General features: G+C 37.3%; 1 protein-coding gene across 7 annotated transcripts in view; it reads left to right on the top strand.

Annotated features, from left to right (window-relative positions):
• HERC1 (HECT and RLD domain containing E3 ubiquitin protein ligase family member 1) overlaps positions 1–27,090 on the top strand; it is a 105,967-nt gene that overhangs the window by 48,223 nt on the left and 30,654 nt on the right. For 4 of the 7 annotated variants that reach the window (XM_086620400.1, XM_086620401.1, XM_086620394.1 and 1 more), the window contains exons 24-44: positions 781–901; positions 1,179–1,230; positions 7,828–8,099; positions 8,421–8,636; positions 8,722–8,842; positions 9,814–10,051; positions 11,083–11,273; positions 13,197–13,352; positions 13,570–13,676; positions 13,918–14,028; positions 14,110–14,286; positions 15,173–15,412; positions 15,618–15,701; positions 16,844–17,364; positions 19,193–19,968; positions 21,079–21,274; positions 22,271–22,431; positions 24,004–24,120; positions 24,297–24,528; positions 25,689–25,813; positions 26,070–26,290. In XM_086620400.1, the coding sequence (XP_086476526.1) occupies positions 781–901; positions 1,179–1,230; positions 7,828–8,099; positions 8,421–8,636; positions 8,722–8,842; positions 9,814–10,051; positions 11,083–11,273; positions 13,197–13,352; positions 13,570–13,676; positions 13,918–14,028; positions 14,110–14,286; positions 15,173–15,412; positions 15,618–15,701; positions 16,844–17,364; positions 19,193–19,968; positions 21,079–21,274; positions 22,271–22,431; positions 24,004–24,120; positions 24,297–24,528; positions 25,689–25,813; positions 26,070–26,290 (4,435 nt within the window). The remainder of the gene's footprint in view (positions 1–780; positions 902–1,178; positions 1,231–7,827; positions 8,100–8,420; positions 8,637–8,721; positions 8,843–9,813; positions 10,052–11,082; positions 11,274–13,196; positions 13,353–13,569; positions 13,677–13,917; positions 14,029–14,109; positions 14,287–15,172; positions 15,413–15,617; positions 15,702–16,843; positions 17,365–19,192; positions 19,969–21,078; positions 21,275–22,270; positions 22,432–24,003; positions 24,121–24,296; positions 24,529–25,688; positions 25,814–26,069; positions 26,291–27,090) is intronic. The other 3 variants (XM_086620396.1, XM_086620399.1, XM_086620398.1) reach the window with 3 other exon arrangements.

Genomic DNA, 27,090 nt, shown 5'->3' with positions numbered 1-27,090 from the left:
ACTGTAGAAGTGTGTAAATTAAATAGTATCAGTACTCCAGAATGTATTTTAATTTTCATAACCTGAGATATTCTTGGTAACACACTTTTATTTTAAAGTTGACCTATTTAAACTTTTATTCTAGAGATCTTTGTGTGTGTGTTATTAGAATATAACACAGGAATTGTGTAGCTGGTGCTACTAGTGAACTCCTGAGTCTACTTAAGCTTCTAGTGTACAGAAACTCTGCTCCGATATTTTAAATGAAGATATTGACGGGGAATTTAGAAGGGTATTATATATATATTCAGTGCCCTTTTATTCTTTTTGCCTCTTTTTGGAAATCTGGTCCCTAAAGCATGGGTGGCTGCCTCTGTTGTTGTCAAAGTGGCTTTCATCTCCCACATATCAACTTTAGGATGCATTTTATGGGTGTGTTTTTGATGAGTTCAGTGCTTTTTCACCCGCTTACTCTGTCTCTGTTTTGTTGTCCTCTCAGCTCAGAAGTGTTTCTGTATAGTGTATGTGATACTTAGCAAGGCACTTGAATGATCGGTCATTTGAGGTTGCCGTTTGTCCGGTTGACCAATAGGGGTGTTAGGAAGTAACAAAGTTTACTAATACCCTTTATAAGCATAAAAATTGAAGCCATCAGACCACTTTTTTCCTCTTCGGTGTGGTCTTGTGATGTTCTGTGATAGTCTGCTCCCAAATAAAGTGCCTGCTAAATTTGAGTATCGAATCTTACTTTTGCCTAATACCAGTATTTTCTTTCTCTGCGTGTGTGTGCACCTGAAGCAGGAGTGAAAGTCTTACTGCAGAAAGTCGCTCAATCCATGCAACCTCAAACTACAGACTGATTAAGTCAAGAAGTGAATCTGATTTATCTCAGCCAGAATCAGATGAGGAAGGTTATTCGCTGGTAAGTAAACTAGCATTATGTCTTCAGAGATGGTCAATATAGTATTTAGGTGGGAAGCACGTCTTAAACATTTTGATGGTACTGTTTCAGTGTAGAGGTCTCTTCTAATAACCGCCGTTATTAAGAGAAACTAATGGTGGTAAAAAACAATTGAAAATATTATAGCTCTGTTAATTTTCTTACTTTTATGGGTGAGGGATGCATTTATATACTCAAATATTATGCACCACATACGTTCACCTGAAGAAATGAGGCTTTTATTAATCTTTTAATCTAGAGTGGAAGACGAAATGTTGATTTGGATTTGGCATCGTCACACAGAAAGAGGGGTAAGTTTTATTATTTACCTGATAAATGCGTTAGTGTTTCTTAGGATGCATTTGCAATTAAATACAGTACATAATGGCAATCAGGATGTTAAAAATTACTATTTTAAAATAATATTTAAAATAATTATTACCTACTGTTTGTTGTGGTAATTTGTTCCTTTGTGGCTTGGTTATAGTATTTCCTAGGTTATAACTCTTTCGTTTCTAGAATTGTCATGTTCTTTTGAAGCAAGTGAGGCTTTTTGTGAAGTCAAGTGAATTAGGAATTTTCATTCTGTTTTCACTTACGTGACTTTAGGAAGAAAAAATTGACAGAGAGGTTCAGTATCAAGTGAAACACTCTATTATTGTGCTAACAATGAACATTTACCATAAAATGTGCTTGAACATGGAGAACTCACATCCAGAAAATACTGCTTCAGTTTTTGCATCCTCTCAATACCAGCACACCTACAGAACCAAGCAACCGCTTCTTCTATTACTCCAATATAAACCAGACTTTTAGCTTTTGTACTGCTTTTTGTTGCTGCTTTATTCTGGGGAATCTCAATGAGCTTCTTCACAGAAGGTAGTGGAGGGAGTGAAGGATGTTTGTTACGCAGAGACCAAAAACTCCCACCACTCTGAATGACGCAGAGCCTCTGCCAGAGTCACAACTTACGTCTGTTGTATCTGTAAAAGTCTTGGGAAGAAGTTAACAGGAATTAGGTTGGGTATTGATGTGCTTTAATTACAGAAGCCTTAATACTGTTAGGTAACTCGAGTTCTAGTTTAATAGCCTTCATCAATAAGCAGGGTTTGCTTTTTTAAGTCTCCAGGAATTGTAAAGCAAGCTATCAGTGAGTGGCAATACTTGTTACACTTCCATTTGTACATAATGTGGAAAGGATTTCCTTGCATGTGAATAACCAATTCAACCAGTTGAGCAAGTAAAGAAATTTACTAGAGCTGTTCATATTGTGACAGCAGAACGTGTGTTGGCATTCTCAGAAGTCTGCATTTGCTTTCCTCTGTATCCCAAAAGCAATCCAGGAAATCATCTTGGGTTAGATCTGAGATACAGTGTATTTTATGAATTATGGTTCCTGAACTGGTGGTTAGACTGAGGAGGTTGTTTTGGTCACGGGCTCCAGAAAATAAGGAATAATGCAAGAACAGACTTGATCAACCTGCCAGTCTATAGAAGCTTTTTATTACAGAAGAAGGTTCTGAACCAGGTGTGTAACACTGAGGAGAAACAGGGGTAAGTGCAGTTGGTCTGTCCAGAACCTTAAGAAGCTCAAATAGCTCATTAGCAAACTAAACACTGTGACAGCATGTACCGATACCTGTTTTCTGGTACTGGAGGACTTATTTTGCTGTCCCATGATACTTACTGGTTGCTTTTGAGTGAAAGATGTGGAAGGCTTTGTTTCCCTCTGAAGGAGGAGGAGGAGAGGAAGGAAACGTGTATGCCATATAGATGCTAGAGAAGATCTCTATTTTGAGTGCAGAGGATAGTTGTGCAGTACAACAGAAGCATACATGGGGAACACTTCTCAAATTGCAATTATGATAAAGTAAAGCCTCCTGTTTTTTCTTGTCTCTGTCTCTACGAAACGGCAGTAATCATTGTTGCTTTACAGGACTTACAGCTGAACTTTCCAAATTTTTGTTGGATTGAATGTAGAGCTGGCAGTCTTAGGTGGAAGTGAACATGTGGATTCTTACACAAGAACCATAGGAACCACTTCTCATTTCTTTCAGTTGAAGTTTATTATTAAAAAAATTCAATCATATTTCCTTTTACATGTAGTTTTTAGAATAATATCTTACTGCAGTTTGCAGCAGTGCCTTGCAAATGTTTGTTAAGTGTGTCACTGTAAACTGTGTGAAGGAAGTTGACAGGCAGAGCTAATTGCAAAGCAAGGATTTTTCTGAAGAAATTTCCTTCTATCACCTTTGTGGTTTTTTTCCTGTAGACTGTGCCATTTTGGAGACTTAAAAGGGAATTTTCACTAAAAAAAATTCCCTAATATATGGGCATAATGTTCCTCCCATCTCTTCTTAATAAATTTACGAGAATTTAACCACACTACTTGTTATAGAACTGTGGCCACATGCGATGTTTGCAGCTGAGGTTTTGTACGGTTAGTTTGTCCTGAACTGTACTCTATGCAGAGTATTTGATCCTTGCAAAGTTGTCCAAAATAACAGCGTGTACAGGGTATCAGCGAGTGGTTCTTCTGTAACAGCCAAGAATAATTCCCTCTGGAGTGGATTGGCTTATTTCAGAACTTCTGTTTATTGAATGCAACAACTCATTATTCAAAATTCAGATAACAGTTCCTTAATATTTGAATCTCACTGTTGGTTATAGTCTGATTTTTATGGTATAAATTACCATATGGTAAACTAGCAGTAGAAAAACTACTAATACTGTAAGTTGTTCCTATGGCCTTGCAGATGAGTGTGGAAGGAAAGCATCGTCTTTTACTCAACTAATGTCTTGGCCACTCAGTCCAATCTTTAATCTTATTGCCTTCTTCATTCACTGTATCTGTTCAGAAATGTGACTGCGGTATTCCTACTTCAGCCTGAGGATCCTGTGATTATCCTGTTCCTTGCTTTTATTAGTTATTTCTGAATCAGTAAACTTTTCCTTCCATTCCTTCCAAAAAAGTCTTTTTCAATACTTCTGCCGTAAGGGGTGATGAGTACAGTATCCTCTTCCCCTCATATCTCAGCCCTTTGGGATTTTTTTGTAGCTTAGATAGCTGGTTTTAAATTTTGCAGATCCAGACAGTATGCCTAAAGATGTTGCATCTATCCTATACAGTACCTGTGGGATACTGTACACTGCATTAGGTGCTTAACAGTAAATAGTGTGTGTTTATCAGTACAATCATAAACATAGTTACAGACAGATAAATGAGAGTCCTCCAGTCATGGATTGTCTTATTTCACATAAACCTTAATTCAGTGGATTTCAGTGTTCTTGTGTGCTCTGTAGTACTTCACTAACACAATTGAGCAATGCTGAAAAAAGCAACAACTTAATTGAGATCCAAATTAAATGGAAATAATTTTGTGTACCCATAATAATATGTGTTCTGCACTTTGAATTGAAAGACTGTGTTTGAGTAAGGAATGTAAACATGTCTTGGTGTATGTATATAACTGTGTTAACGGAGATGTATTTTTTTCCCTGAAAAGAAGGTGGAGAATTTAGAAAGTCTGTTACCTAGACTATACTAATTAAAAACGAGTGTTTTTTTCCCAAAGCTTTGCTGCTTGATGTGTTGTTGTACTGATTGAGATGAGACTGATCGTTTAAGTCAGAATAATATGAGGAAGAGGTTTTATGAATATGTTATGTTCTGTTTCAAATGTCTGCTTTTGTCTTCTGATTCTGTGTGGTGTAGTGTATTTACTCCTTTTTGGCCAGTTGAGCCCCAGAAAAAAGAAGAGCTTCAAGCAAGTAACTGATGGCATGTTTATTTTTTTGTCTCTATAGCTTCCCTACATGTTTTATGTTTTATGAAGTGTGTATTGCAGCTGTGCCACATTCATTTAGAAAACTCATTATTACAAGCTGGCTTATAAGGACAAGTAAACTTTTTTTTTATTGTAAGCTTACAGTTTATTCTTACGTGTAACTATCTTCATGTTATTGTAGAGGCTTATGGAAGTGCTACGCTGCAATCAATTCTGTGTAATTGATATTACACAGAATCAAGCTAAGCTCTAATATATGTATTTCAATTCTTCTGTTGATATTTAAGATCAAGGAAAGAAAAAACTTTGTTGTAGATTCATGTGTCCTAGTTCTTAAATGTTTTTAATTCTTAAGTATACGACTTTGACTTCTGATATCTTTGTTTTTAAACTCTCTACTTATAACTTCTCTTGGTTTATGTTTAATTTGTATCTCACAATTGTTGGACTTTTCCCCTAATTTGAAGTAATCTTAAATTGTTCTTACATTTAAACATTCTGGCATTTAATACTAAAATAATTAGCTAAGGCCTCATCTTTTTTCAGATATGAAATAGTTTAGGTTTTTATTAATATATGTTTTTTTTTTCTTGTAAGATTTGTTGACTGTCAAAACCAAATTTTCTTCTAACGTTCTGTTAATCCTTGAAAGTTCTCCTAAAGCTTATGATTTAAGACATCGGAATTGCTTTTTGTTTCTTTACAAATCCTTTGAGTCTGTACTTTGCTTCATAGCGGAGGAGAGTAGCATTCTGTGGCATAGGACAGGTAGAGGATAGGAAGCTAGTGTCACTTTGGGATGCTTTAGGCTCTTCGGCTGTTTAGAAGGAGACTTCTAAAATAGTTGTTGCTGTGTAGGTGACATTTTGTGGACTTGGTAATGGTTAGCTATGCTTCCTGTACGAAATCTGAGGCTTCATTTATCCTCTCCCTTGGGCTCTGTTCCCCATGCATACGCTGGGGAACGGAATATTTAACACCCTTTTATTCCACTCTGTCCCATTTATCTTATGTTTCTCACCTGCCACTTTGGCATATAACTTAGTTTTTAATAGAGAGCTTTAAAACAAATGTTACAAGAACTAATATTAAAATTAGGGTAAGGTGGTATTTGTCTTTACTTTTGTTTTAAATACTGACACCAGATATAAATTGTAAGATTGAGTAACAGAATTTCTTTGAATTCTTTCTTAGTAAACATGACAAAATAGATTATTCTCTGTAAACCAGGTAATATTGCTGTGTTACATAAACCAGCAGAAATTAGGAAAGTAGATTACCTTTGCAAAGTAGTGTTTAAACTTAATCTTTGCATTATCGAAAATAAATTTGTGTGTGTATATTTTTGTCAAATACCTAATACGGTTCAAGTACTGTGATGGTTCTTTCCGAAATCGTTGCAGTCTGTTTAGTAGCAAGTGTAAGGAATACTGTGCAAATGCATGTGAGCACTATTTACAGAAAAAGTAATAGGATGTGAAGAGGTTTTCAGAATTCATAGCCCAGACAATTAAATTTTTTGGCAACTAAACAGAGATTAACTACCTATTTACAAAGGAAAAGCAAATTTTCACAGCACTTTGAATCTGTAAGTTGCGTGAAGGTGCAAATGTGACTTGCAGGTGCACATTGGTTGACAGAATAATACCATTTTGCCTTTACCTCAGGAAAAGAATGATATAAAATGTTTGCTAGGAGAGTTGTCCCAAGTTCAAAACTGACGTGTCTGCCTTTCCTTGTTCATATGAGCAGCTGCTTACAGAGCTGCTGCAGGTAGGCAGTGTTTAAAGGAGTATCTAGCAGTTACCATTGGAACTCAGCCTCACTGATGAAAGAAAGCTTTCAACAGATTAATTTGTGTGACCTTTTCCTGAAAATGTCAGTGTTTGAGGCTGATACCCTGCAGACAGATTTTAAAAACTCAAGTGCTAAAGTGTTTTGTATAATACTGTGAATTTATGATTCTCCAAACGATATCTGTAGCTCATTGTGCTCAAAAGACGTTAATATTTTAAAATTTTATGTAGATAATTTAGGATAATTCAAACTAGAATTTCAAAGTGAATTTAAACATACATTAGATTTCCACATAGATCTCCAGACATTACCTATCTATACAGATGCAAGGTTCTTTTGAGCAGTGTCTGTGCTCTTGTAATACCTTAGATAGCTCCAAGTCAGCTAACAGCAGTTACAAAAATAATAAAAAACTGACTTCTGTGTTGATATGTGTATTTAACTGATGCATATCAGTTAAATGCTGCTGAAGGTATGACTTCAGCGGTCTTGCACTCATTTGTGCCAGGAATAGAGTTCTAGCAAAACTCGTTTGGAAATGAGATAAAATATATGGTGATAAGTAAGTTGCAGTGCTGCAGATTGATGACTGATGCTCCTTTGAAGAAGTACATTTACTACTGATGGTTAAGTTCCAGGTAGTGTAATGACGTGCTGATGGAATAGGCAATACTTGAAAATAGACATGTGAGACTTCCAGGTGACAAAGATATAGATCTAATACATACTGTAGATATTATTTAATATATACGTGTCTATTTATCTTGAATCATAACAAAGTAAATGTTCTCTACTAGTCTAAAATAAAAGTTTTCTAGTCCCTTTTGCAATCATGAATTCTTTAAGTATTTCATCCAAAATAACATTGTTCTTTTTCAAAACTATGAAATATATAGTGGCTTGATGAAAATAAAAAATCACTCTTGTTTTACAGTTAGACCTTGAAATAAATGTCCAAAGTGCACAGATTCTGTTGTAGCAGATTTTTTCTTTACTATTTTGTCATTTAGCTGCAAAGCATCTTTATTCAGTGTTCTAGCTTTAAGCTGAGCAGTTTGAGTGGCTTCTATCTTTTTGTTTTCTCACTTGGCAGCGTGTTGCAATACTGCTTAACATAATTGAAAGAAGTACAGCCTTTCCTTTAGGGAAATTGCTGTAAATTTAAATCAAATGTTTTGCTCTCAGTTGCTTAATGCATGGTATAATTAACATGAATATCCATTTTCCACTTGTATGAATAGCAGCAGTGCAGTCTTTACCTACTGTCACAGTGTGTTACCTGGTGAACTGGAATTTATGAGACTTCATTATGTATATCTTTAGGAGCAATACAAAGTCAAGTGGAACCTTTAAGTGACTCATGGGCTCGACTGAAACACAGCAGAGATTGGTTATACACTTCCTCCTACTCATTTGTTGAGTCTGATTTTGATCTCTCAAAATCCCTTGGAGTTCATACTTTGATTGAAAATGTTGTCAGCTTTGTAAGTGGAGATGTGGCAAATTCGCCAGGTTTTAAGGAACCAGAGGAAAGTATGTCCACCAGTCCACAAGCGTCAATAATTGCAATGGAGCAGCAGCAGCTGAGGGCTGAGGTAAGTTTCAGTTTAACACCTTTTCGTATTCTTCATATGTTATGCTCTTTTAATGGATTGTTTTTTAAAAACATTGTCCAAATTCTGTCTATTAAGGGCATTTTTCCTCTCTTTTCTGTTAAAACATCTGAACTGGAACTGGGACCTTTATGTAAATAAACTCTAAAATGAAACTTTAAGAATTCTCTTTTTTTAAAAAAAAGTGTTCGTCAGAAAACAGCTACTTCATCCGTTCTTGCTTACAGTTGAAGATGATCTAATTCTAAGGATACTTGCTGCTTACTTAAATGCTGTCTTTTTTTTGCCTGCCGTTATTTTTAGCTTCGTCTGGAAGCACTTCATCAGATTTTAGTGCTTCTGTCAGGGATGGAGGAAAAAGGCAGTGTGCCATTAATGGGAAGTCGTCAAGTACCAGGATTTCAGTCGTCTTCATTGCTTACTTCTGTCAGACTACAGTTTCTTGCTGGCTGCTTTGGTTTGGGCACTGTCGGACATGCAGGTGCCAAAGGAGAGAGTGTAAGATTGCATCACTACCAGGTAGGTACTTCAGGAGTTTATACTGTTTCGATAACAGGGTGATAAAAATGTATCAGTCCTTATAATATTTATTTGTTTGACGCAGGATGGTATCAGAGCAGCTAAGAGAAGTATTCAAATTGAAATTCAGGTGGCTGTGCACAAAATTTATCAGCAATTATCTGCTACGTTAGAAAGAGCTCTGCAAGCTAATAAGCATCACATAGGTAAGTGAAAACCGGATTTGCAAAACATCTCCTTTAATATACCGTACAACAGCTTATATGTTTAACAAAGCAGACTTTAATATTGGTGACCAGAATTCACTGAAGTATCTATCTGTCTTCTTTTCCTAAGAGAGAGAAGCTTTTTAACCTTTTTCTGTCTTAATTTTCTTCAAGTGTTAGCCCTTTTTATTTTACGACTTTTAAGTATTGTCAACCTTTCTGTTCCATGTACCGCAATCCTCTACAGTCACCCGTGTCTTTGGTGCTTCAAAGTGATTTTTAGATTTTTCAGAGATAAGCAGTTTTCTGAAGAGATGAAGTCTTCCATCTTTTTTCCTTCATTCAAGTGAACTTTCTTTAAACCCAAACCCAGAGAACACTACATCTTGCCTGTTTTGAAAGCCTTTTCTCCTGACCTTCTATACCCAGATATTGCTATGTGCTTCTAACCTTAATGGATGAGTGGGACTCTGCACCTCTTTGTGCCTTTGTACATGTACTGACTGAGAGCTTCAGTACAGAAGTTACGTGATTTAGTTTGTTGTTAGGGCCTAATGGGCATTCTTACCTGAATTGTCTTGTTGTTTCACTTACAATTGAAATGGAACTGAAAGAAATTTCTTGAGAATCTACTTGAAGTACGAGTAGAAAATGAAGTATTTCATCTAGTTATCCTTACTGTAGAAAGAAGACTCTGTTTTGAGATTTAGTATCAGAACATCTACATTACAAACTAGATCTACTTGATACTCTTCCGTGGACAACCTTGACATAGAGGTTGCATTGATTTAAAGGGGGCTACAACAGTACATCAGAAAGACTACCTCAAAGTGTCTGATAAAAGCGGCTAACTCTTTACTTGATAATATCATTCATTAAAATTAATTTTAAAAATAACCTGCTATTGTTCTATCTTATTATTCTTACTCTAAGCAGCTTATTAATTAAAAACAACTTTATTTTAATCTTAGAAGCACAACAACGTCTTCTGTTGGTAACAGTCTTTGCACTAAGTGTACACTATCAGCCTGTTGATGTTTCCTTGGCCATTTCCACTGGTCTGCTAAATGTCCTGTCACAGCTGTGTGGCACGGACACCATGTTAGGACAACCATTGCAGTTGCTGCCTAAAACTGGTATTTCTCAGCTCAGCACAGCTCTGAAGGTAGCCAGTACAAGATTACTTCAGATCCTCGCTATCACCACAGGGTAAGTATGGGATGCTCCTTTGCTTTCAGAAAACTTAATCATTGAGCTTTTCAGTACCCAGCACACCTTTAAAAATATTTTTTCTTCTGTAGGACAATAAATGTTGTTCAGAAGCGTATAACTGAAGGAGGGTGGGGCAAAGAGTAGTTACGTTATTCATAAGAAAGATGCGTGTAAGACTGATAAGTATTTTTAAATTGTAAGTGAGGAGTTTGTACCAGAATAATTAGAACTTTATGGTCTGCAAAGACTGCAAATACTGTGTTCTAGCATTCCTCTTTTTTCTAGTTTCGCTTTGCATCTAGATCTGTTCGGTTGACACGGTGAGACTTTCTGTTACTGCATAAAAGTTATTTGGATAAAAGTGATACCAAGAATGTGGCAGCAGTTCTTCAGAGCAGCACATTTTCAGAATATAAAGTAATTTTCTGAGGAGTACTGGCCTCTGCTAGACCAGGGAACAGCATCCAAAATCCTATCAACGCCTATGCATTTAATGTGACTCAGTAAAGAAAAAAGCAGTGGACAAAGTATTTTCTGTTTAGAGCAATAGTATTATTTAATATTCAGTACATGCAACTTCATTTCTGTGTTCATACAACACATTGCATTTACCTGCCAAATCTGTTACGAAAAAGAACCAAAACCACCAAACAATAACCCTTGACCAAAAAAAACCCACAAAACAAAACAAACCCACAAAACCAACACTCCAGCTTTGGAAGTTGCAGTGTGATTATATTTAATTGACTGAGTTGTTGGTTTTCCCATAGGAAGTATTGGAAATGTATTCTTTGATCCTGAAGGTGGGACAGTTTTAAAGTGCCTTAAAAATAGAGTTCAAATAAGAACAATCTGCCAAGCATATGGTGCAGGATGAGGAAAAGTAACCTGCTGCAATAGAATGAATTAGAATTAGTGCTACGTTAGGCCCAGTTGTCACTTGCCCTGAGCTTATAGTTGTGTCTTTGTTATTGTTCCTTGGATCAGCTCTCAAGTACTCTTATTTTTACTTTTTTGTGTGTGTATAGAACCTATGCCGACAAACTAAGCCCAAAGGTGGTCCAGTCTTTGCTGGATTTATTATGCAGTCAGCTGAAGAACTTGTTATCACAAGCTGGTGTGATGCTTATGGCTTCATTTGGAGAAGGGGAAGGTGAGGAAGATGAAGTAGAAGCAAAAAGGGCAGATTCAAATGGGGATGAGAAGAGAGACTTCAGAGGTAATTATCTCGCATCATTTCTCTTTCATTTCTGTTACAATTCTGAAATACCAGAGAATATAATAAAAGAAACCACTGAATGCTGAGGCCCTCACCCAATCTACTGTGTTTTCGTTATTGTTGAGTCAATAACTCTCTAAATTAGATTAAAGTCATCAAATAATTTTGTGCTCAGTTTGGATTTATATAGACTTGATACATAAATCAGTTTAAAGGTAGGGCAGGTTGAGAATGAGAATTACTCCATCTAATTTGGAATTAGGAGGAGAATACTGTTTTCCTTAAAAAATGAGTTATTAGTAGTAGTGTTTTTCATAAATGCAGTTGTAGGAATTTAATAATCTACATTTCAAACTGCAAAGAAATATAGCTTATTTTAGGAAATTGTTGCATTTGCTTTGTATTACGCAGTTTTGCAGTCTGAGTGGATGGGAAGAGGTTGAGTCTACCCTGTTATATTACAAAATCTACAACAAGAGATTTTCTGAAATATTAATATCTTCACATAATTTAAAGTCCCTTAATGAGCGTTTTGAATTTCTGTGGAAATTGTGTTTGAATAAATTTTTACTTGTAGCGTGGTTTTAGGTGTACATACGTTTTTGATTGCACTTATAACTCTCTTCGCTTATAAATAATGCAATAGCTGATGAACTAATAGGGTAATTAATTAGAAATTAGGATATAGGGGCTCTTCATGAACATTTTCGTGTTAAAACTGCCTTGGAATACAAATCAGGGGTGTGAGGAAGTACAATGTTTTGTGGAAAAATCCCCATAAAACAAAAGCATGCTTAGAAACCGGTGGTTACGCTGTATATTACAGGGACTTTTATAAATGCTCACGTGTATCAGATTTACGTGGGAAGATTCTGGAGTGGGAGGGGGCTGCGGAGGTGCCTTCTGTTGGCAGAAATGGGGAGTGTGCCACCTGGTCAGGCAGAACCGGCTCCAGCCAGCTCCAAAACGGACCCGCCGCTCCCGGGGCTGAGCCGGTCAGCGCTGCTGGCGCTGCCCCTGTGGGAACGTGTAAGGAAAGGTGGAAAATGCCACACGGCAGCTGTGAGAGAGGAGGGGGGAAATGTGAGAGAAACAGCTTTGCAGGGACTAAGGTCAGTGAAGGAGGGAGAGCGGTGAGGAGCAGGTGTTCTGGGCGCTGGAGCAGGGATTCCTCTGCAGCTGGTGAAGACCGTGGTGAAGCAGGTTGTCATCTGCAGCCCATGGGGGGCCCTGCCAGGGCAGGTGGATATGCCTCGAAGGAAGCTGCAGCCGGTGGAGAGCTCATGCAGGGGCACAATTCTGACGGGAACTGTGGCTTGTGGGGAGACCCACACTGGAGCAATCTGTTCCTGAAGGACTGTATCCTGTGAAGAAGTATCCACAGTGGAGCAGTTCCTGAAGGGCTGCAGCCCATGGGGAGGACCTATTATGGAGCAACAGTAGTAGAGATGAAGCATCGTGAAGTGACCACAACCCCCCTCACATTCCCGATCCACCTGCTCTGCTCAAGGGTGAGGAGGTAGGAGAGTTATGAGTGAAGCTGAGCCTGTGAAGAAGGGAAAGTTGAGGGGAAGGTGTTTTAAAATTTAGTATTTGTTTCTCACTATCCTACTGTATTTTTCATTGGCAATGAATTAAATTAATCTTCACCAAGTTGAGTCTCTTTTGCCTGTGATGGTAATTGGTGAGTGATCTCACTGCCCTTATCTTGACCCACAAACTTTTCATCTTACGTTCTCCCTCTGTCTTGCTGAGGAGCAGAAGTGAGAGAGCAGCTTGGTGGGCACCTGTCAGCCAGCAGAGGTTAACCGCCAGCCATCACGTAATAACTGATCATTGTGTTTGCACTTACAGAACAGTTGTTGCTGGTAACAAGGACGGGTAATAAGGTTGTAAATAAAAACTTTTAATTTAACTTCCTAGCTGCCCTCCGAAAGCAACACGCAGCGGAATTGCACTTGGGAGACTTTCTTGTTTTTCTACGTAGAGTTGTGTCCTCAAAAGCAATTCAGTCAAAAATGGCATCTCCAAAGTGGACAGAAGTACTTCTTAACATTGCTTCTCAGAAGTGTTGCTCAGGTATGATCTTTTAAAAACGTGCTCGGTGTTTACCTGTGTTTCTGTAGTGCAGTTCCTAAAAATAGGTCCTGTTAGAACACGTGTTACATAGTGAACAACTAAAACTGACTTCAGTAGATGTACACAAGTTACACTTTGGTGGCATGCAGCTGGCATCACCGGTGTGTGCCTGATGCAAAGTCGCTTTCAGATTATTAACATATTTTTCCATCTCTAGGAGTTCCCTTGGTGGGCAATTTGAGGACTAGACTTCTTGCGCTTCATGTACTAGAAGCTGTATTACCTGCTTGTGAATCTGGTGTTGAAGATGATCAAATGGCTCAGGTCTTTATATTTTGTTACAAGCTTTTACACTTGTTTCTTCAAAAAGTCTCATTAAACTTTTAAGTATTTCATAGGTTTGTTCAGAATGCAAATCAAGTGAGGCTCAGTGTAGGTATTTGCTTATCTAAAAGCACTAAATATTTTGACATTTATAAATACAAAGCAAATTAAAACAATATAATATTATTTATTGTCCTCATCTTGGATTTAAAATGATCTAAATTATGTTCTAATACACCAGGTTGTTGAACGATTATTCTCACTTCTGTCTGACTGCATGTGGGAGACTCCAATAGCTCAGGCTAAACATGCAATTCAAATAAAGGAGAAAGAACAAGAAATGAAGCTACAGGTAACGATGCTTTTACTTTCTCTTTTGACTGAATGCAAGTGAGTGATGTTTGCCACAAACACTTTGTCCTGTTTCTGACAGAAGCAAGGAGAGTCTGAAGATGAAGATGAGAATCTTCCCATACAGGAAGTGTCCTTTGACCCTGAGAAAGCTCAGTGCTGCATAGTGGAGAATGGACAGATTCTAACTCACGGAAGCGGAGGTAAAGGATATGGTTTAGCATCCACTGGAGTTACTTCTGGGTGTTACCAGTGGAAGGTAGGTTGCATAAAAGTGTATTTCTTAACTTCTCTTGCTTTGTTTTGAAAATATACTATGATTTACAAACAACAGCTACCTATGTTTTGTTCCTTATGACAACGTTCTTGAGTATGTGACTTTTGACAGTGTTAGGTTTATGGTTGGGCTTGATGATCTTAAGGGTCTTTTCCAACCTAAATGATTCTATGATTTTTCAGTCCAAAGTGAAGAGTTTGTGACTGTTTTTGGCCACTGCCATTTGGGTATTTCAGTAGACAGATGGGAGACTGTGAATATATGGTGTGTGTTTGTAGAGGTGATGGTGCTTGTCTCTGAGATCCATAGTCAGCACAAATGTACATTGTCTCACAAAAGTCACCTGCTGAAATATGTAGATTTAATACATCATCTGGAGTGATTTTTTTAATTTTATTTTTTTTTTAGGAATGTACATACATACACAGTTGTAGTCCTTGTTAGTACCGTCTTTGAGCATAACTATTTTACTTCTTTTTTTTTACTTGAATCTGTATAAATCACTCACTGTGAATGTGAGGAGTAAAGCTCATTTATTTCTGTAATGTTATTTTTAGCACTTGTACACATCCAGAAGTTGTTATGAGTCCATAAAAAACCCACAACTTCTTTGTGTATTTACATACAGGTTTTTTAGTTACTCATAGTTTAAGTTTAAATGACTCGTTAATGACTGACCTTATACACCAAGATATCATTTTAGAGGTAGAGCATGATTTTAGCTTATTAGGTGCTTGTTTCTTATTTAATAAAGCCTTGGAGTAAAACAGTTAAAAGTATATATAAATATGTGTAAAGTAAATTTTCATTGCTTTATTGTGTTAAAATGTATATTCTTCTTTCCTGTTTTTTTTGTTTTGCCTGCTAGTTCTACATTGTGAAGGAGAATCGAGGCAATGAAGGGACATGTGTAGGAGTTTCTCGCTGGCCAGTACATGATTTTAACCATCGCACTACCTCAGATATGTGGCTATATAGAGCCTATAGTGGTAACCTTTATCACAATGGAGAGCAAACTTTGACTCTGTCCAGCTTCACCCAAGGAGATTTCATCACATGCATATTAGATATGGAAGCAAGAACTATCTCCTTTGGTAAAAATGGAGAGGTATTTAACATTAATTGTTTTTTTGGTGTTTTTCATCACAGTGATTTGGCATGGGTGTTTTATATGAAAGCTAAGCATGTTTCTTAAGACGTGACATTTTCAGTATTTACAAGGATTATAATACGGGTAGAACTTTGTCACGTTTCATATTTTTGCTTGTTAAGGTGTTCTAAGTTTGGGGTTTTTTGTTTTATTTTTTAACTAGGAGCCAAAACTAGCTTTTGAAGATGTGGATGCTGCGGAGTTATACCCTTGTGTTATGTTCTATAGCAGTAATCCAGGAGAAAAGGTAACTTAAATGTTCATCTGCGTAGGTGTACTGGTTTTAACTGGGATAAAGTCAATATTCTTCATAACAGCCTGTGTGGTGCTATGTTTTGGATTTATGACCAAAGCAGTGTTGATAATGCACGGTGTTGTAGCTATTGGTGAGCAGTGTTTACAGAGCATCAGAGCTTTCTCAGTTTCTCACTCTGTCCCTCCCAGCAAGTAGGTTGGGGGTGGGTGAGAAGCTGGGAGGGAGTGCAGCTGGTCAGCTCTCTTAAAGTGACCAAAGGGGTGTTCCGTGTGATGTCACACCACACACAGCAGTAAAACTACCGGCAAGTTTGCCACAGGTTTCTGTTGCTCAGGGACTGTCTGGGCATCCGCCAGGTGGTGGTGAGCGATTGCATTTCGCATCACTTTTTTGTCTTCTATTTCTCTTTTATTTATGAAACTTCCTTTATCTCAACCCATGAGTTTTCACACTTTTGCCCTCCTGATTCTCTTCCCCATCCTGCTGGGGGAAGGGATCAACTGACTGTGAGGGCCTTAGCTGCCTTACTGGGGTTAACCCTCAAGGATAGGTCATAAGTTTTATCCTTTCCCTTCTGTTCCCCTCTGTTGTCCTTGTTATGGATGTTGGGTTTTTTGGGGTGTGAGGGTGGTAGCTAACAAGTGCTGAGAATGTCACTGTCATTCTGGTTTATGACATAAATAACACTACATTACTTGCACACTAGCTAAACTTTTCATAAATTCCTATGTTGTGTAACCTATTGTAAATTTAAAATGTATTTTATTTTTTAGAATTGATTTACAGACTTGATGTTCTACACACAAAATTACATTCCGCAGAAATCGGGGAGAATGTAGTATTATGAATGGTTGGACTCGATGATCTGAATGATCCTTACCAACCTAAATGATTCTGTGCTTAGGAATTGCAGATAGTCTTATGTGAGAAACCATGAACTGTTGTAATTTTGGTGTCCTTGGTTCTGAAGCGATGCCAGTTTTGATCAGTGTTAAGGTAGAATTCCTAGGCATCCCAAGCAAAAAAAGACAATGCTGCTTATTTTTTCTATTCAGCAGGACACTCCTGTATTCATAAAGTGAGCTTCTTCAGGCTTGTTGATAACTTTTAAACTACTCTCTTTAAACACTTAGGTGAAAATCTGTGATATGCAGATGCGTGGTACACCAAGAGATTTGCTACCTGGTGACCCCATCTGTAGTCCTGTTGCTGCAGTGCTGGCAGAAGCCACTATCCAGCTCATTCGTATCCTTCATCGCACAGACCGTTGGACACACTGCATCAACAAAAAAATGATGGAAAGATTGAATAAAATCAAAACATGTCTTAAAGAAGCAGGCCAAAAGCTGAAGAAAAGTCGCTCAGTTCAAAGTCGAGAAGAGAATGAGGTGAGAGAGGAGAAAGAAAATAAAGAGGAGGAGAAAAGCAAACATAGTAGACATGGTCTGGCTGACCTTTCAGAACTGCAGTTGAAGACGCTCTGTGTGGAAGTGTGGCCTGTTCTGGCAGTAATTGGTGGAGTTGATGCTGGTCTTAGAGTTGGAGGTCGATGTGTACATAAGCAAACTGGACGTCATGCCACCTTGCTTGGAGTAGTGAAGGAAGGCAGTACCTCTGCCAAGGTCCAATGGGATGAAGCAGAGATTACTATCAGGTATAGTATGCTTGTTTCCTCCGCTTTTCACAACCAGTGATGTTTTGTGCTTGGAAATCTTCGGAAGTAACATATGTTTTACATTAGAGTCATACTGATCAATTATTTTAAGCTTAGATTTCAAAATTTGGCTTTTTAAACAAATATTACAAATTATATTTGTATGCTATCTGGTAATAAGATGCCTTGTGTATCAAATATGTATTTTATAATTTTTAATTGATGAGCATCATTAGACTTGTTAGATTTGGCCTCTAGGTTTCAGAGTTGGGATGTGACCAGCTTGCCCATTTTCCTAGATTTGAAATGAGCATTACTTGTTTTAGAATTGGTATGTGTTGGCTAACTAAAACATTATTACTGTCTTAATTTTCTACAGCTTCTTGGTTATGTTTGTAAAGAGCACAGATTTTTACTGGTGGTTAGTGAATGCATTGGTTGCAAATGGCGAACCTAGTTCTGAAGAGACCTGATCCAGTTTATCAGAGTTGAGAACAGGTGTCTTTGCTGCATTGTTATTCTCTTCGTAGGGGACTGGACATTGCTCTGTGGGGCTTGAGGAGTGGTTGAGGTCAGGAGATGGGAGGATTCTCTCTTCTTAATGGTGCATTGGATTGTTGTATTCGAATTAATGCTGCCTTGAAGTAGTGTTTGTTCATTCTCTGCCTGAGAGAGTTAAAGGAATGCCTTTGTGTTAGACATTAACACTCTGGAGTTGTTGTTGCAGGTGATGGTGAGAATCGGGGAGGAGGCTGGAAGGAGGTACTCCTTTTTCCACCTATCTTGCAGACTTGCCTTCAAAGGGAAGGCACTTGAAGCTCTGAAATTAAGCTAGTGGTTTCTCTGGTGCTCTCGCAGGAATTGCCTGTGGTTTTGTGTGGAAAAGTTTTGATTCAGTGAATTTCTTAAACTTCTGACTGTAGTTGAACAGTCTCTTTTTTTTTTTTTTTTTTTTTTTTTTTCCCCCCACCAGTTACAATTACATACTGAAACAAACGAGGTCAGTTCACCTCTTGGAACTGTCACAACATTATGCCTATTTTGTCTTTATGCAAAGGCTGTTGTCACTTCAACTAAATATACTGAAGTGCAATTGATTGTCAAATTTAGTTCCAGATATAAATATAGGAAGTATAGGCTGGTGAATTTTTGTCTGTCTTAAATTGAAAATTAGACAAGTGTAACAGTCCTAAATATTACAAAAAATTATCACTGAATATAGATGGATGGACATATATTATGTGTGTCTGTTGGGTTTTCTGACCTGTGTTTTCTAAAAAGTCACTGTCCTCTCTAGGTAATCTGTCCTGACGTAAACAGAGACAGAATTATCATAAGCTATCAGTAGCGTGCTCCTTGTGATGAATAGTTAATCAGGAATGTGAGGTCAATCAGACCATTTCCTTGATGAGAAAAAAGTTTAGGAATGTTTTCTTTCTAAGCTTTTATACCTATTCACAAATTCAGCTCAGATGTGATGATAAAATTTGGCTTAATGTAGTTTTTTTTAGTAGAAGTCTAGTTACATATTTGTAAATAATAGAGCAGGAACCTCTGTTGACACAGAATTGATAGCTTCTGTGATGCTTCTGGGTTTTAATGCTTGGTGTTGAAAACCTGTGCATGCTTTGTTGCCTTTGCTCTGATACCATATCTCCCTGTTTTCTGATCATAATCTCATTTTCCTCTGTTTACATTTAATTTTTAGAATTGGCTTGTTTATTTTAAAATATATTTTACATCTTACTTTGCCTACGTTACTTCCTGTACTTTCCTCCTGTCTGTCCCTCACTTGCTTTTTCCTGTGTCATTCTGATCTTTATTAAAGCTTCCCAACTTTTTGGTCGCCTAGTGATACTCCATTGTATAATCTGGAACCCTGCGAACCACTGCCTTTTGATGTTGCAAGATTTCGTGGGCTGACAGCTTCTGTGTTGCTGGACCTTACCTATCTGACTGGTATTCATGAAGACACGGGAAAGCAAAGCACCAAGAGACATGAGAAAAAACACAGGCATGAGTCTGAAGATAAAGGGGAAATGGACCAGAAAATGGAAGGTGATGTTGGATCAGATACACGATTAGGACAAAGTGCTGATGAAAACAAAGGACATAGCGCTACAAGCTCTAAGTCAGAAAATGAAATTGCTTCCTTTTCTTTAGAACCATCAACACTAGGTATGGAATCCCAGCACCAGCCTGCTGAAGGAAGAAAAAAGAATCATGAACATGCTCCAAGAAATCATGATATAGTGCAGTCAGAAATCAGAGCAGTACAGCTATCTTATCTTTATCTTGGTGCTATGAAGTCACTTAGTGTTCTTCTTAGTTGTAGTAAATATGCTGAACTACTGTTAATACCAAAAGTCCTGGCAGAAAATGGTCACAACTCTGATTGTGCTAGTTCTCCAGTTGTTCATGAAGATGTTGAAATGCGTGCTGCCTTGCAGTTCCTGATGCGACACATGGTGAAACGGGCAGTCATGCGTTCACCAATTAAAAGAGCTCTAGGACTGGCAGATTTGGAACGAGCACAAGCCATGATCTATAAATTAGTGGTTCATGGGCTGCTGGAGGATCAGTTTGGTGGCAGACTTAAACAAGGTATGTTTTCAAAATCATGGAAGTATAGTGCTAAATGTTTGGGTTTTTTTATTTCTCTTAGAATTAGTAATAACAATGATAGTACAAATAACGTAATATTGTAGTTTTGTAGTGGTTACACTTTGGAGGAATCTTAATTGGACAGAGAAATTTAACAAAAATGTTTTACTGTTTTATAGATAGGATACTTTTTTGCATTTTCCCCATTTTCTTATTTTAATAAAAAGTGAATGCATCTCATTCAGAAATATAAGTTTCCAGTTGGTCTTTAATTCTTAAAAAAAAAAAAAGCAGTTCTGTAGATACTCATCAGAAGGATTTGTTATGTGATGTAAATATCATAAAGTTCACCGTTGTTAAATATGATTGTATGCAGTTGCGTTAACAGATGGTGTTGAGCATGTGTATGTTCAGAGTGTAAGCCACCTGTGTTTCTGTCTGTGAAAATCTCTAAATCTGCTGTGGGGTTTGGTTTGGGATTTTGTTTTCTGAGGGTTTTTGGTAATATATGTGGCACTGCACTAACAGAAGCATGAAGAGAAAACATGTATCATTCCTTTTCTTCTTAAAAATACATGTATTACTGTCTGCATCTTCAGGGAAACCATTTAAATAAGTTTAAACAAAGGAAAAAATATTTAAAATATTAAAGCTAATTACTGCGCTATCTGGTTCTTCACTGTCTCATAAACCAACCAGAAAAGCCTTCAAAAAAATCTGTTACACAGCTAAGTTAGAGATGGCTTTATAGTTATTCAACTCTACTTCCTTATCTGAGACTTCTTTCCCTTCTGCCTAAGCTGTTACAATCATAAATCTAAATCTCTAAATCTAAATCTTGTGAGATCCAACCAAGTAAATGACATCTGTTATCATCTGGAAAGACTTGTTGACTATTCACCTTGTATCAGTATGACAACAGCAAGAGCCAACAGACTGGATGTCTTTGCATACGTCTGTGAGTTGTTGGCAGAAGTATTTGTGTGGTGTGCACTCTCCTTTCTTTGGGGGAAGTTTTAATTAAAGATAGTTATTTTGGAAAGTTTAGCCACAGCTACTATTTTACATAATTATATTAATGTTCCTGTAACATTCTTTCTTCTGTTGCAGAAGTAGATCAAGTAGAAGAAGGTGATCAGTCTCAGCAAGCCCAAACACCAGTTACAACCAGCCCTTCTGCTTCTAGCACGACATCTTTCATGAGCAGCTCTCTGGAGGATACTACCACTGCTACTACTCCAGTAACTGATACTGAAACAGTTCCAGCTTCAGAATCACCTGGTGTTATGCCTCTCAGCCTTCTTAGGTAAAATATCTTTATTTTCAGCATATATGATTTTGTGGGTGTAGGGAACCAGTTGTGTGGTTTATATGCAACGTATGTCTTTAACATTTTCAAAGGCTTAGACAGCTAATGTTTGTATTGACTGTCAAGAACTGCCTCTGCAGAGGGCACAGTTGAATTTGTTAATTTGCCTTGCAGGACACGTGTTGTTAGAAATAGAAAGCTGTTAAGCTTTTAATAGACACTGTATATATATAACATCTGAATTCTTCAAGACAGGAGAAAATACCTTCCTTATGTTGTCCTTCAGTTCTCATGTTTACTTGGTATAGTTTAAATTACAAATCTCTGAAATTCTACATTTTTCACAAATAGTTATTGATTCTCAAACTAGAGTAGATCTTAGTTTGTAGGTAACATCCTGCAAGCTAAGACCTCATTTCATCCTACCCTCACATAGTGAAATGGAAGTAAGATCAAGCTAGTTAATCTGCAGAGGCTGTTTGTCATGTAGAGCGAAATCTGCTTTACATTGAGTAGAGCAATGTTCTACGTTTATTATTCTGTTGATGTATCTGACCTCTGTTCTTAGAGGTTTTGCAGATATAATTTGACAAAAGCCAGAACAATGTCCTATTATGAGGACAGTGAAAGTAAAACGCTCACTTGATTTATTAGTCACGCTGAGTTCTAAACAAAGCGGGGAAACGAGAACAGTGTTTACTTCTCTCTTATCTCCTAGGACAGCTCTTGATCTATGAGGGTTTTTTTTTAGGTGCGTACTTAGAATTCAACTTTCCAGGAAAAGGTGGTAGGAATGAGCTGTTCCGACAGGGCTTTTCTGTCTGCGCCAATGTATGTATTGCACCTCGAAACTCAAACGAAACTCAAACCTTACAAAACTCAGCGGCTGTAAAGTGTGACTTGCCAAGTGCACTCTGATTTGATATTTCTCTTCTGTCAGACGCTTTTCAGCATAGCTCTTTTTAATATAAATGTGTATTTTCTTTTTTAAAGGCAAATGTTCTCTAGTTATCCTACTACAACTGTACTTCCAGCACGACGTGCTCAGACTCCTCCAATATCTTCTTTACCAACGTCTCCTTCAGATGAAGTTGGAAGGAGACAAAGTTTGACTTCTCCTGATTCCCAGTCTGCGCGGCCTGCCAATCGTACAGGTGAATAGAGAAATGTGGACAAGTTAGTAAACTTGCAGAAGTTCAGTGTAGTTTTTTAAGATGTTGAAAATCAACAGGTTTTCTTTTTAATGCAACCTGACATGCAAAGAAAGCATCATTGGAAAACCTTTTAGTGTCTACCTTAGGACAAAAAGCTGTAGGTTGTCTAGCTGTAGACTTTATCAAGTAAATGAAATCAGTTTCCAAAAGCTGTGGAATGGATTACAAACTACATGTATGAAACGGGAATTCAGTATAATCAGTAATTACTTCAAAATGTTAATCCAGTTTGGACCTGTTTCCTTGGTTGTGTGCCACTGTTTAGTGCACTAATTTTCTAGCTCTTGTTAGATCATACACCACACCAAAAAAAAGAATTGGTGTATTTTATGATACATACACCAGTGTAGCTCCTTCCAATTAATCTTTTTTAATGAGATAGGCAGGGCTGTCTGATCTTCATGGGGTCCTCATGCTGCTGTTTGGAGTCATGTGAAGGTAATGGGAGGCTTCCGTTCGCAGAAGTTTTATTACAGCCTGCACTGTACTACTCAAAATAGAAACTTGCTCTATTCCGGTGTGCATACAGAATGGAATAGCTAGGAGCCTGAGCAAATCATTGCATGAGAATCTTGAGCTTCTAAAGAGCACAAATGAGTGTTGTGATGTAAAAGAGAGAATACTAAAAACAAAAATACAAGTCCGTATGTATGTGTTTTGCATTAAATGTTCAGAAGAGACTGACTTAAAGTATAGTGTCTAGATTTCATACTCAGTGCTGAGAAACAAAGGCCATGCTTTAAAATTCCTGACTCATACAACTTTTTATTCTTGCTCTTATATCCGTGCTATTAGTTGTGTCTTTTAGCTGTTTCATGTGTTGCACAGCAACTTGTCTACTCAGTTTCACATCTGTTGGTTGTTTTTTCCTTTAAAGAGATTCTTCTAGTCATGGTACCATCTTTACAATAGTATTTGTTAGTATATTGTTGATGCCTTCGTTGATCAGACTTCACTTTTACGGCAAATAAGGAAACTGTTTTTTGGGCAGTAACTGACCTTTTCAGAGTCCCTCGAAAGAGTCTTTGCACAGAAATATAGCCATCATCTGCAAAGATATTTTTCAGATATGTCACCGGCTTAGCTGAGTTCTCTTTCTGTACCTTAAGAGGAATGTAATGTGTATTGGTGTGATCTCATAGCATTTGAGAACCTTGACGATTTGGACAGGGATAGCTGTATCTAGTCAATCTGACTATAAATCAAATACATAATTGGATACAATTCTCCATGGGAATAAACTTCTTAGAAATCTCTTAAAAGAAATAGTACTTTGAATATCATCAATATCCTACTTGATTGAACAGAGGCTTACATAATACATATGTTACCAGTAAGAGAGAACACTGGTTTCATTACAGAAAGTATCTTACTTTGTGGAAAGTGGTAGAAAGGAAAGTTGTTAAGGGCAATTATTTCCTTATTTGAAGCCAATATATCAAAGTAAGGTCTAGTAAAGTAACACTAGGAAAGATTTATGCATTTTACATTTAACGTTTTCTGTCTTTTAAGCTTTGTCTGATCCAAGCAGCCGACTTTCGACATCCCCTCCTCCTCCTGCCATTGCCGTTCCATTGTTAGAAATGGGGTTCTCCCTCAGGCAAATTGCAAAAGCTATGGAAGCTACAGGTAATCTATAACTGTAATACCAGTTTAAACTGAAAAATTAGATAAATATGAAACACTTTTTTCCAATTGAATACTTAATTTTTAAGTTCTGTATCGATTTATGGGGAAAAAAAATCAAATTTTTTTCACCATCAAAGATATAATACAATTCTAAAGCATGATTTTCCTGCTTTTAGGTGCCAGAGGAGAGGCAGATGCACAGAATATCACAGTGCTGGCCATGTGGATGATAGAGCACCCTGGAAATGAAGATGATGAAGAGCCCCAGTCAGAAGGGACTGCAGATTCACGACATGGGACAATAGCCTCTGGAAGTGGTGGAAAATCTGGCGATCATTGTTATTTGCAGTCACCAGGTGATATCCCTTCTGCTGATGCCACTGAAATGGAGGAAGGCTTTAGTGAAAGGTAAAATGTAGTTTTCTTCTAATTGCTTGTAATCTGTTGCTGAAACTGAAAATCTCACAAGTTCATTGTTGCTGACAGAACATTACTTTGTAATGCCACTTTTGAATTTTGGTGCAATGTGAGTAAAAGCAAAGATGCAATCAAATTAGATGCACGTAGTGTGTTTATTTTCCAGTACTGTTTGTGCACAGAACTGGAGAATAATGTAACTGAGCATCCTTTCTTGAAAAAAAAAAAAGGAAGGAGGAATGAAAAAAATGGGGCATATAGCTTGCGTTTAACCTGAAAGACCTAATAATAAAGCAAAATTTCGTTGGAGTGGTTTTTTTCTTCAGTGTATTAATAAACAGGTCTTTCCTACATTTTTTCTTTTTAAATGAATTCTTAATTTGTCCAGAGAGGATGAAACTGAATTGAAGCTTATATTCTCAGTCACCTTCACAATCTTAGATATAATCTATTAAGCAAGGAGGACAGGTGGTTGTTTTTCTTTTGTTTTGTTTTTAATCCTAAAAGCTGTGGTTATATTTTTAAGTGATACCCATTAGGAATCATACCAGCTTTTTTGTTAAGTGGAAGGATGACAATTACAAGATGTAATTTGAGAATACTTTTGTTCAGATTCCTTGATCCTACTGAGATACACATTTTAAAAGTTTCCTCAGTTACTTTGTCCCAGGTAAACTGTCATTTGATAGAGTACTCACAGATTTCAGTTGGGAGAAATAAACTAAGGAACAAGGGTTACTAAGTAACTTAAATTTATGTTTTGCAAAAAATTTTGAGCAAAAGAGGGAATGGCTGAGGCAGCAACAACAGAAACGTTGAGTTTGTTCCTTTTTAAAAGGAGAAGAAACCTAGTTCATGTTGTAGATAACACTGACAGCATAAAATGAACTCTTCTATGAGTGCCATAGAAGCATTGAATAGGTGTTGGCATTGCTGTATCTAGTTTGTTTGAGGTAAATCTGACAGTGAAAAAGGCAGTGAATATGTGCTGCAGTGGAACTGAAAATTCTTAAATTCCAAATTCTCTTTTTTCCTTCCATGAAAGAAAGAAAAAAATGCCAATAAACATGATCTTAATATTTTTCCTTACTTACTGTATGTAGCTGTTTAAATCTTGGTTTGATTTACCTGGAAATTATAAATCCTTGTAGCCCTGAAAATATGGATCATGTGGATAATGCAGCTTCCTCAAGTGGACCTCCTTCTAGAAGTCGGTCAGCGGTAACGAGAAGACACAAATTTGATTTAGCTGCCCGAACATTGCTAGCACGTGCTGGTAAGTATACGGAAAGACTTCCAAGGTGTTTGCTTATCCACTAAACAAAGAGGAGGGGGATTGGTACTTAGCATGAAAGTTACAAACCCCTCCTTCACATGTGCATATCACTGTGTGTTTTTAACTTAGTGTTTTATGCAGTAATAGGTAGATTATGTTTAGCAGAAGAGTTAAAGCAAAAGCAAGTTGAAAGTACAGACATCTTTATTACATGCAAAGTAAAAGTACTACTTTCCTTTTTATTTTTTTACTCAAGCGGGATTATACCGCTCTGTACAGGCCCACAGGAATCAGAGTCGAAGAGAAGGGATATCTTTGCAGCAAGATCCAGGGGCACTTTATGACTTCAACTTGGATGAGGAGTTGGAAATTGACCTTGATGATGAAGCGATGGAAGCTATGTTTGGGCAAGACCTGGCTAGTGATAATGATATTCTGGGAATGTGGATCCCAGAGGTATTGGATTGGCCTACCTGGGTGTGTGTGACTGCAGCGGGGGCTGCTTTAACTTACTGCTTTTTGCATGTTCATGTTTTTAAATTTAAAATAACATACATATGCTTATAGCCTGTTTGAAAATATCTTACTAACTTCCAGCAATGCTTAAAATCTTCTTGTATTCTGTGGCTTCACTTTTAGATTAAGAATAGTGCTTTCTTTTGTTTCTTGTTCTGCACTTCTACGTGTACATAGTTTTTCTTCTCCCTGCCCGGAAGCGAGAATAGAACTAGTATAGTTGTTGTTCTGATGGTATCACTTAAAAATCACGTAGATGTTTCAGATTGCTTAGCTGCGTGGGATGGCACACACAGTTGTAAATGTTCGTTCTATTCTAGTAGTAGTAGTAATAATAATAATACTAGCTGATATGTGGCAACATAATTTGCACTTAAATCAGTTTTTCTTCATTTAGTCATACCATGTATTCTCTGGGAAGGATATGGTGACAGTCCTCACTCTATTGTTGTATAGCCCACTATAGATACGTTTGAGGTGGAAAAGAAATACACTAACAACACCATATTAATCTTTGGATTATCCCTGTCAAATTAGACAAGCAACCCAAAAGACTGAGCTTTCACCTCCTAATTACAACGTTACCTGACTCTGACACAGAAGCAAGTTTCAGTCTGCATATTGAATGTTTTGGAGAGCTTATTTCACTGGAACATCACAAGGAAATTACTGACTTAGGATAGAAACATAATTATAGAAAAATGAACTTTATATTCAGACAAAACCTTGGAATTTATTGACACACATGATAATTATTGTTG

This window comes from Tauraco erythrolophus, chromosome 14, assembly GCF_009769465.1.
Source record: "Tauraco erythrolophus isolate bTauEry1 chromosome 14, bTauEry1.pri, whole genome shotgun sequence".
NCBI classification, from domain to species: Eukaryota; Metazoa; Chordata; class Aves; order Musophagiformes; family Musophagidae; genus Tauraco; species Tauraco erythrolophus.
Note: the sequence above shows the minus strand (reverse complement) of the source record. Positions and strands in the feature narration are given on the sequence as shown.